Raw genomic sequence first — 10643 nt, forward strand, 5'->3', positions numbered from 1 at the left:
AGAGAGAGAGAGAGAGAGAGAGAGAGAGAGAGAGAGAGAGAGAGAGAAAGACATTCCTCTTTCTTCATTAACATTTCAGGATCCCATTTATTTAGAGAGGACGTTTAGTCTCAATCATCCTTCAAATCACCTATTGGAGACACATCAAAGGAAAAAAATGTAAGTCTATCTGATTATATCAGACACACAAAAGAGACTGGTAATAAACAAAGAATCTTTCTACTTACCACACCTTTATAGTTGCTTTTTTAAGGTTTTTGTTGTTGTTGTTGTTTTTGTTTTGGTTTGGTTTTTGTTTTTTTGAGACAGGGTTTCACTGTGTAGCCCCGGCTGTCCTGGAACTCACTCTGTAGACCAGGCTGGCCTCGAACTCAGAAATCCACCTGCCTCTGCCTCCCAAGTGCTGGGATTAAAGGCGTGCGCCACCACTGCCCGGAGCTTTTTTAAGTTCTTGTAACAATATACACTAGTCAAATTTATAGAGGGGGTCTCCTCTGACTAGGATATAACCCCAAAAAAACTAAAAACCTAAAAAAGGAGAGCTGATCTCTGCCACTGAGTTTTCAGTGTTGTGAGCAGGACCAGGCCTTGCTGAGCCTCTGCTCCAGGCTGTAGGAAACCATAAGCTAGAGCTGCCCCATAAATCACTCCAGTACCAGCAGCCATGTGACAAGAAGCATGCAGGCCCTGAAGATAAGTGTTTATACAAAGGCCGATGATAAACAGGTTCTTTATAGCCAAGATGTAACATGAATTGTAACATGGTATCATACTCATCAATAAATGCAAAGCAACCAAGTACGTGAGTACTACACCTTTAATAGACTCGGGCGGCAGCAGCAGGTCAATCTCTGTGAGTTAAAGGCCAGTCTGATCTACATAGCAAGTTCCAGGACAGCCAAGGCTATACAGTGATACTCTGTCTCAAAAAAAAAAAAAAAAAGAAAAAGAAAAAAAAATCCAGGGGGATGTAAAACTATATATTTATAGGTATTTAGCTGTTTCTTTAAGAGAGATCCCCAACTAATCATGAGCTGATAAGTGTTCACCTAGAGAATAAATAAATAAATAAATAAATAAGCTAACCTCAGCACTTATTCCAGCAACTAAAAAAAAAAAAAAAAATCCTAAAACAAAGGCAGGAAATGGTTTAAAGGCAAGCACCATTCATCAGAATCTATACAAACAACTAACACTGCCTGCCCCAAACAATAACACCACCCTCGACATTCACAAGACTTGGAAAACTGGAAAGCAGATTCTCTAGGGAAGTTGGGGATCTCTATTCCAGGGGGAAAGCTCACTCTGTTTTACTGCCGCACAGCACACTCAAGTCTCTGATCACACTGCCCACATCAAAAAGCTTTTTAAACCAATCCAATCCCTGGCTGTCCTGGAACTTTCTCTGTAGACCAAGTTTGTGTGTGTGCACTAGTGCGTGTGCAAAGAGCAACTACTGCGGGGAATGGATGCTCTCCCTTTGCCATGTCGGTTTCAGGAATCTGACTCAGGGCATCGGGCTTAGCAGAATGCTCCTTTACTCACTGAGTGCTTAGCAGCAAGCACCTTCACCTGCCTCCCCAGCAGCATGTCTATTTTGTTGTTTGTAGTCATTTCTCCCGAGACCTACCTACCTTCCTGCCTGCCTGCCTCTTTTTTGGGGTAAAGCAGTTCAGATCCCCCTGGAACTGGAGTTACAGACAGGTGTGAGCCACCTTGTGGGTGCTAAAAACTGAACCTTTGTCCTTGTGAGAGTAGCAGGTGTGCTGAACTGCCACACCATCTCTCCAGCCCCACATCTATTAGGGAAGCTAGACTAGAGGGCAAAGACCAACAACCTTCAGCAGGAGACATCTCTCAGATCAGCTGCTGCAAAGGCAGAAAAGTCCCTAGGATTCTATTTTAAGAAAATTAGAAATTAGCATCTAGAGCAGAACAGCTCCCAGAGACACATCTCCAGGCTGGTCCAGCTCTCAGCTGATGCTGATAGCACTGTATCCCAGGAAGGATCTGTGGCAGCCTTAGATCCCTGCCACAAACAATATTTCCACTGATCATCATCCATTCACTTCTGATGAACCCTAGGCAGGCTCCAGCCATGCTGAGCTGCCTACCTGTGCTAATCAAGTTGTCCCCCAAGATGACAATGATTGTTTCTGTTAGGGCTTGCTTAATAAGTTTGAACAGGTTTACAGTAGCCTGTAAAATACTGTTCTCCCATGAAACCCTATTATTTTGGGGATTGTTCAAAACACACATAATGCACATAATGCATGCTGGCTAAAGTTTATGAGTGAAATTTCTATTTATAACTATTGATCATAAATTGTCTTTTAAACACATCAAGTATTTCCAACAAATACTCTGTCTGGTAGCTCTGAAACTCAGCTTTTAATTATTAAATATGAACACCTTTATTCTTTAAAAGAAAAAAAATAGTCAGGATGTAGTGGTGCATGCCTTTAATCCCTGCACTCAGGAGGCAGAGGCAGTCACATCTGCAGAGTTCAAGGCTAGCCTGGTCTACAGAAGAGGTTCTAGGACAGCCAGAGCTATACAGAGAAACTCTATTGAAAAGCCAGAAGGAAAAAAAAAAATTGGCCCAGGTGTGGTGACACGTCTTTCTTTAATCCCAGCACTCAGGAAGCGCAGAGGTAGGTGGGTCTCTGACTTTGAAGCTATTTAATGAGTCCCAGGCCAGCCAGGGTTATTCGGTGAAACCCTGTCTCCAAAAAATAAGGGGGAAAAAAAAAAGGATGAATCTTAGTTTCTCTCAGAAGAGCCACAAACATCACAGCACTCAAGGGTTAACAAGGTCCTCAGTCACTGCTGCCAACAAATGGCTGGTATCACAGTCTGAAGCACTGTGGAACACAGACCAGAGGTCAGTTCCGCCTAGAACTTTCCCAGACCTTAAACATTGTCTTCGTTATCTTACACAGGAGTATAGCTAGTAGGTACTCTAACATTCTCAATACAAAGGCAGTACAAAACAAACCAAAGTTTAGGAACTAGGGTGAGGAGACAATCTCCCAGGAAGTTAAGACAGCTAAGACAATCAGGGATCAGGGATCGTTCCCTGGGCCGCCAGGTCTTGCCATTCCCCAACTCACACTCTCTCATCTTCCTCAATCTCATAACTGTACATTTCCTAGGGACACAAAGAACCTCTAACACAGCAAACAAAGGGATAATAACTAACCTGGGTGATGCTCTCATTCAAATAACAGACATCTGGCACAGCACCAAGCCCTGTCTCCAAAAGGATACATGAGTATTTATATCAATGCATTTGTTGTTGTTGTTTTGGTTTGGTTCTGTGTTTTCTGAGGGGCAGGGTTTCATGAAGCCAAGGCTGCCCTCAAACTCACATGTAGCTGAAGCTAGCCCTTAATTTCTGATGCTCCTGAAGCTACCTCCCCAAGTACTAGTTACAGGCTTGCATGTACCACCACACCTAGCCATGCACACAATTATTTGAACAGAAAAAAAGCAAAAAAAACAAAACAAAACAAAACAAAAAAAAAAAACTTTTTTTTCTGATAGCACTTAAAGGTGATTTTTCCCCCTTTGGAGACAGGGTTTCTCTGTGTAGCCCTGGTTGCCCTGGAACTCACTCTGTAGAGAAAGATGTCTTTGAACTCAGAGATCTACCTGCTTCTGCCTCCAGAATGCTGGTTTTAAAGATGTGGGACACTACTGTCTGGCCCCAGGTCACTATTTTTATTACAATATAGCCAGAAAAAATCTTAACACTGTTGCCACTGTGGCATTTATCCAAATGCCAACATGTTTCAAAGCTTACAGGTCTACTCTAAGCTCTACCATTACCCTAACTTAAAGAGTTTCATTTCGCCCCAACACTGTTTCTTTGCCTGCCTGCCTGCCTGCCTGCCTGCCTTCTTTCCTTCCTTTTCCTTTGAGTTTTGCTATGTAACCCTAGTTTGCCTGGTACTAGCTATATATTATGTAGCAGCCCAGGCTGCCTTGAACTTCCAGCAACCCTCTTTTTTTTGTTTGTTTGTTTGTTTGTTTTTCAAGACAGGGTTTTTTTCTCTGTATAGTCCTGGCTGTCCTGGAACTCACTCTGTAGACCAGGCTGGCCTCGAACTCAGAAATCTGCCTGCCTCTGCCTCCCAAGTGCTGGGATTAAAGGCATGCATCACACACCGCCCAGCTTCCAGCAACCCACTTGTATAACTTTCTGTGCATGGTGATCAGTCATGAACCATCACACGTGGCTTTCATTATTATTATTTTATGAGGCTTTGTCAACATTAATTGTAGTAAGACAATTTTCAGTCAAGATTAACCGCTACACAGCCTGGTCTACATAGTGAGTTCCAGGACAGCCAGGCAGGGGTACACAGAGAAATCTTGTTTCAGATTAATTAATTAATTAGTTAATTAATTAATTAATTAATTAAAAGATTACCTGCTACTATTGAGAAGTTCCAATTAGGCATGAATTTAAATATATATATTTTACCTGACCTACAAAATGCAAAGATCAAACTAAAGCTACAAATAAACAAAATGGGAAATACGCAGAAGCCCCAGATATGTATTCTGGCTATTAAACTGTAGGTTAGGAAAGAAATGTCCACAGTAATAAATAGTCTTCCAAGCCACTAAAATTTTTCAAGAGTTAGCTCCAAACAACCTCATGCTATTTCCACACCAGCACTCTTGATAAAGCTCGCAAAGAAGCTCTACCTCAGTCATAAGAACGCGTTTGTGAAGTTGTTCCTAACAAAGCTAAACCACAACGGGACGCTGAGCCCGGATGAAATAAACATGTGATTTAAAATATTCTTATTATAAAGAGAGGAGAAGAGGAGAGGAAAAAGAATGAATTGTTAGTATTTAGTCTACTAGGAAATCAGAGGATAGCGGCACAGACACTGGGTGAAAACAAGCATCAGACTTCACAACCTTGAGTTATTCGCTGGGGCTGTTAAAATTAGGCGAGGTAAGACACACACAAAGTGCTCAGTAAAGTCACCACTCAACAATTCTTAACCGTTTATAAACTATACAGCAAAGCACAGTGTGAAATCCCATCCATAAAGTCTTTTCTGGGCACAGCTTGTACCTATGATGCAAAGAAGTCATAAATAAAACATACTTTTTAAACTGCCATCTTGAAGACCAAAAGGCCTTTCAGTAACTTACAAACTGCTTTCCAAAACTGTGTGGGAGTGTCACGACCACGTACTCACAACCTGGTAAACTGGTTAGAGTTCTATCGCTCCAAATCAGGAATAGCTACGGGTTAAAGACGCCCAACCCCGGAGCGATTTGCTTCACCAGCAACAACCCTGCCTCATACAAGAAGACTGAAGGAAAGGCAGGCGCGGCCGAAGCGGGACAAGGAAGCACCAGGGGAGACGTCGCCCTCCCGACTGCTTGCAGAAATCAGGATGCCTCCACCTTGGGCAGGGGAATTGCGTCCAAGACCCTGATCTCCGTCCACCTCCCCTGGCCCCAAGACACCCCCCACCTACCCAACCCGGCGCGCGCACCCCTCCACGCCCCGGCCAGGCCAGGACACACAGGATACTGAACACGGTTCGCTCCCAGGGCTCCAGCATGTAGAGCGCAGTGACCAGCAGGTACTGGTAGTAGAACCAGGACATCTGTTTCCATGCTCGCGCCAGCGCCATGCCCGCCATGCGCCTCCCGCGATGCAGCAGCGTCAGGCGGGCCCGCGGCCCGCTCACCTCCTAAAGCCCCAGGCCTCGGGGCCCGCCCGCCACTACCCTGCGCCCATTGGTCCTGCCGAACCTGCGCGTCACCGTGTACGCCCAGCCCCGCGCGCACCCGAGCGGCCACCGCCGGCTCCGCCTGGCTTGCGCTTATTGGCCAGGCGGCCACTTCGCGTGCTCCCGTCCCGCCCCGCGCCTCGCCCGGAGCGCGCTCCCTAGGCCTGGGAAACGGTCTGGATTTAAGTGCTGGCTCTGCATCCCCACGCGCACGCATGGCAGTTGCAAGACCGACTTCATTCCCCACTGGTGTCCATGCGCGGACGTGGCCTTAAGACGCCGGATCTTTCAGACCAACCCAGAAGAGTTCCTCTAGAAACCAGTGTGTGTAATATCTCTCCTACCTTAGGAGTCCCTCTGGGCCAGGAGATTATAGACTGGGTGAAAATGCAACCAAAGAGTCAGGCATGCAAATAAACAGTGCTAGGCGCAAGAGGGAATGAGGGGGTCAAAGAGAATGCAGATGCCAAATGACACCCAGCCAAGGAGATGTTGAAAACTGTAGAAGTGATGTGTTCATCAACTCTTTCCTTCCCCCAAGCACAGGCATGAAACACACACACACACGCACGCACACGCACACACACACACACACACACACGTATTCCTTAACCTAAAGACAAAAGAATTGGCCATAGACAGTCGCCAATATTTCGATGGCTGCACTTAGGAAACAACCATGTAGGCCAGGATCAAGAGAAGTGCATTTGATCTAGTGGGTTCTAAAGACAACTTGAGGTCAGCACGTGATCTGTCTCCTAAAGATGCACTCCTATGATTTTTCGACCTACAGCAGTATAACCAGAATTCCATTCCTCTAAAACCCATGCGCTGTCTGCTTGTGAAATGACGTAACTAAATGGCCTGCAACGTACGTATCTAAAAGTTTCGAGCCTACTGCTTTAAGCTTTAAAACTTTCCAGGTTGACAGATATTAACTTAAATTTCTTATGCTCCTCAGGAGCAAAGACCTTACAAACAACAGTAGATTTGAGATCCGCTTTCACAAAGGGCCTAGTCTACTAGAGAAGGCAGGCAAGGAGACCACAGTGAAGTGTAGAAAAGGGTTCTCTGTGTTCTGTGTGAGTACTGGACTGGAAGGGTAAAGGTTTCTGGGAAACAGTACTTGAGCTAACTGCTGGAGGAGAAGTGCTAATGGAATCGTGAATGGATGGGAGAGAAGAGGGTGGCAGATGTTCTGAGCACAAGATAAACGGCATCCCTACATGAAAGTCTGGTGTTTGGTTCCAGGGCCAAGAATCCCACTAGTCCAGTGAGTAAGCCAAAGCCCTTTAGTTGGTTCTGGTTTTGGTTTTGGGAGACTGTGTGTTCTAGTTTGTTTGTTTTTTTGTTTGTTTGTTTTTGTTTGTTTTTTGTTTTTGTTGGGTTTTTTTGCTACTGTAGGAAAAAAACTATAACAAAAAAAAAAAACAACAAGTTGGGTTGGAGTTTGGAGTTTTGTTTTATTTCATCTTGTAGGTTACAGACATCATTGAGGAAAACCAAGGCAGGTACTGAAGGCAGGAGATTGAAGCAAAAACCATACAGGAGTACTGCTTAGTAGCATGCTCTCTCTGGCTTGCTCAGCTTGCTTTCTTAAACAGCCCAGGCCCACTTGCCTAGCAATGGCCCTGCCCATAGTAGGGAGGACACTTCTGCCACAGACCAATCTGATGCTACAATTCCTCGGTTGAGGTTCCCTCTTCCCAAATGATTCCAGTTTTTGTAGAAATGAAAAAAAACAAAAACAAATTACCTAACCAATATACAGGGCCTCACTATGTAGCCTAGGCTGGCCTCAAACTCACAGTAATTCACCTTTCTTGGACCCCTGAGTGCTATGATTACAGATATGCATCAACCACACAGAGCCTGGACTCATCTTTCAGATACATCATGGTAAGAAATAAGCTCAGAAACCAAACTGGATCTGAGCTGAAAGTTTCTTTCTTGTCCCACCACACCCCCTGACCCGCAGCTTCGAGACAGAGTTTCTTTGTGTGGCCTCAGCTGTCCTAAAACTTGTTCTGTAGACCAGGCCAATATCAACCAGGCTAACCTCAAACAGAGTGCCAGGTTTTTATTTTTATTTTTTGGAAAATTAGAGTTTTTATTCTATGCAATAAAAACATATGCATAGACTTGGTACATAATTTCTTAATTTGAGAAAGATTTGTGAATCTCTCCGTTCCTACTATAGAATGCTATTAGGACATCAGCAATCATTTCTTATGTACAATCATCAGCCCTACACATGATCTATGTCTCGGAATCACTTCATCTTGTAAAGCCTGGAAGCTTCTTTGAAATTACAATTATTCACTGGGCGGTGGTGGTGGCGCACGCCTTTAATCCCAGCACTAGGGAGGCAGAGGCAGGCGGATTTCTGAGTTCGAGGCCAGCCTGGTCTACAGAGTGAGTTCCAGGACAGCCAGGGCTACACAGAGAAACCTTGTCTCGAAAAACCAAAAGAAAAGAAAATGCAGTTATTCATAGCTCTGTCACAGCTGTGAGAGCAGCACTGGGCCTGGGACACAAGGGGGCACACCCACATGTAACGGTCATCAGTGTAAAAACTTCACAAAGCCACAAGCACCTGTCACCAGTGTGAAAGTCCCTTCACAGTCTGTCTACTCTATCAAACAGAATGACTCACCACTGCATGTGGATACATGGACAGTCTCCATTCCAGTTCTTAAACAAAAGGCAGAACTCAGCATGATCTTCTACTCTCACGGCTCAAAACGTTAACAGAAATGCATTCAACGGCCAGAAGGCCATGGGCTACAGGAAAATGAACTGAATGTCAAAGGTTAACCACCTTTATCCTTGCTAGTGTGACAATTTAAGGCTCTCAGACCTAACTGGTTTCTTGTGCCTAATTCCAAGGACAACTCCGTCTTCTATCTTAATTCTCAGAGATGTCTCCTGATCGTTTCACACTGCGACGACGGATGACATCACTTTGTCCAACTTCAGCCATTTGCTCTTTCCAAGATTTCATCTCATTCTCATAACGAATTCTATCATCTTTAGCAAGGTGAATATACACCTGCTTTTCATCATGAGATAGATTTTTCCAAACCTGATTTACAATCTTCAATTTTCCCTGAGCCGAAGTGCTTTCTTCTTTTTGTTGTTGTTGTTGTTGTTTTTCGAGACAGGGTTTCTCTGTATAGCCTTGGCTGTCCTGGAACTCGCTCTGTATACCAGGCCGGCCTCGAACTCAGAAATCTGCCTGCCTCTGCCTCTCAAGTGCTGGGATTAAAGGCATGTGCCACCACCGCCCGGCTTAGTGCTCTCTTTTTTAGACATTTCTGCCGGGCTTCCTTCTTAAAACCCATCAGCTGACTTGGAGTTAGCTGTTCTTGTTTGTTTTGTTTTTCGAGACAGGGTTTCTCTGTGTAGCCCGGCTGTCCTGGAACTCACTCTGTAGACCAGGCTGGCCTTGAACTCAGAAATCCACCTGCCTCTGCCTCCAAAGTGCTGAGATCAAAGGCGTGCGCCATCACTGCCTGGCGAGTTAGATGTTTATACTTGCTCACAGCGTCTTTGTATGCTTTCCGTTCAGCTTTAAAATCCGCTTCATAAGCCTTTTTTTTTTTTCTGCTTCTGTTAGCTCCCTCCACAGGGCTGCAATTTTTCTAACCAGTTCTGGAAGTTTTGCATCTGGGTGTTTAGCTTTAAATTTGGGTAGCTGTTCTGTAGAAAATCGAAGGTATGAACTCATAGGTTTCTTTGGATAATTACCCAAGCTGGAAAAACACTTCGGAATACAGACAAGGCTGATAGGCGAGGGTATCCAGCCCCCCCGCAGCCCACGCACATCTCGGCCCCGTGCGCCCCAGTGCTCTTAGGACGCCCCACATTCCCCGAAACCGCGCCATGCTCGGGCCAGCGACTGTTGGCCCGGCGCCATCCGGCTCATCTCACGCAACAAGGTGCCTACACACAGCCAAATACCAGAGTGGGATCTCCGGGGACTTGTTATCATGCCTGCCACGCACAGGACACTCAGAGTGCCAGAATTAAAGGTGTGCACCAGTCCTGTCTAGCTGCTATCTTTCATTGCACCAAAAGATATAAACTGCTGAGGGAGAATATTTCCCAGTGGTCCTACACAGTTATGAGCCCTGTGAGCTACTAACCTGCCAGGAAAGACAAGCTCACTGGTACAATAATGGCATGACTGTTAGAGGGTTAACCAACTGCCTTCTAACAAGATTTTAGGCCTGCTCCACAAGAGATACTGTAAATCTGGTCAAAAGCCCAAGGAAGCAATCTATTGCTGTTGCTAAATAGGCTTCTAGTTAAACTGGCTTTAAATAACCACATTCACGCCCAGCCTTGGTCAGAGAAACCTTGGTTTACAGGCAGTGTGATTAAAGCAAAGATTCATAACTAGTCAAAGTTAAGAATACGTTGTGTTCAGCCTTAAATAAAACATCTATATCACCCACTCCAAGACTGTGGAACCTTGCAGAAGGGAGAGAAATAATGTAAGAGCCAGAGGATAGGACAGAATTGTGTAGAACACTGTCTTCTGGACATGAAGAGGAACTTATTTTCAAACCACCACAAGTAGGTAGGACCTAGTGAGAAGTCATATGGGGCATGTCTTGGAAGAGGTACTAAACCCTGGCGTGAGCTCTCCCTCTCTCCCTCTCTCTCCCCTCCCCATCCTCCCTCAGGGGAACAGTTTGCTACATTGTTACCGGTCCAAAGCAACAAGGTCCATGGGCTGAAAACTCCAAAACCATGAGCCAAAATAAGTATCCTCTCCTTTCATATGGACTGTCTCAGGTATTTTATCACCGAATCAGAAAACAAATACAATTCATCTTCACATGGATATTTACAATTTTGAATATTAAAGAA

General features: G+C 44.9%; 1 protein-coding gene and 1 pseudogene across 1 annotated transcript in view; both read right to left on the reverse strand.

The window, feature by feature from the left end:
• The window catches only part of Sptssa (serine palmitoyltransferase small subunit A), an 11880-nt gene extending 6116 nt beyond the window's left edge, over window positions 1–5764 (reverse strand). The window contains exon 1 of the mRNA XM_028757468.1: window positions 5564–5764. Within this exon, the coding sequence (XP_028613301.1) occupies window positions 5564–5675 (112 nt within the window). The 5' untranslated portion in view covers window positions 5676–5764. The remainder of the gene's footprint in view (window positions 1–5563) is intronic.
• A 2790-nt stretch (window positions 5765–8554) lies between these two features.
• On the reverse strand, window positions 8555–9652 carry LOC114612474 (annotated as a pseudogene).
• Between the last annotated feature and the right edge of the window lie 991 nt (window positions 9653–10643).

Source organism: Grammomys surdaster, unplaced genomic scaffold, assembly GCF_004785775.1.
Source record: "Grammomys surdaster isolate TR1022 unplaced genomic scaffold, NIH_TR_1.0 126163, whole genome shotgun sequence".
Taxonomy (NCBI): Eukaryota; Metazoa; Chordata; class Mammalia; order Rodentia; family Muridae; genus Grammomys; species Grammomys surdaster.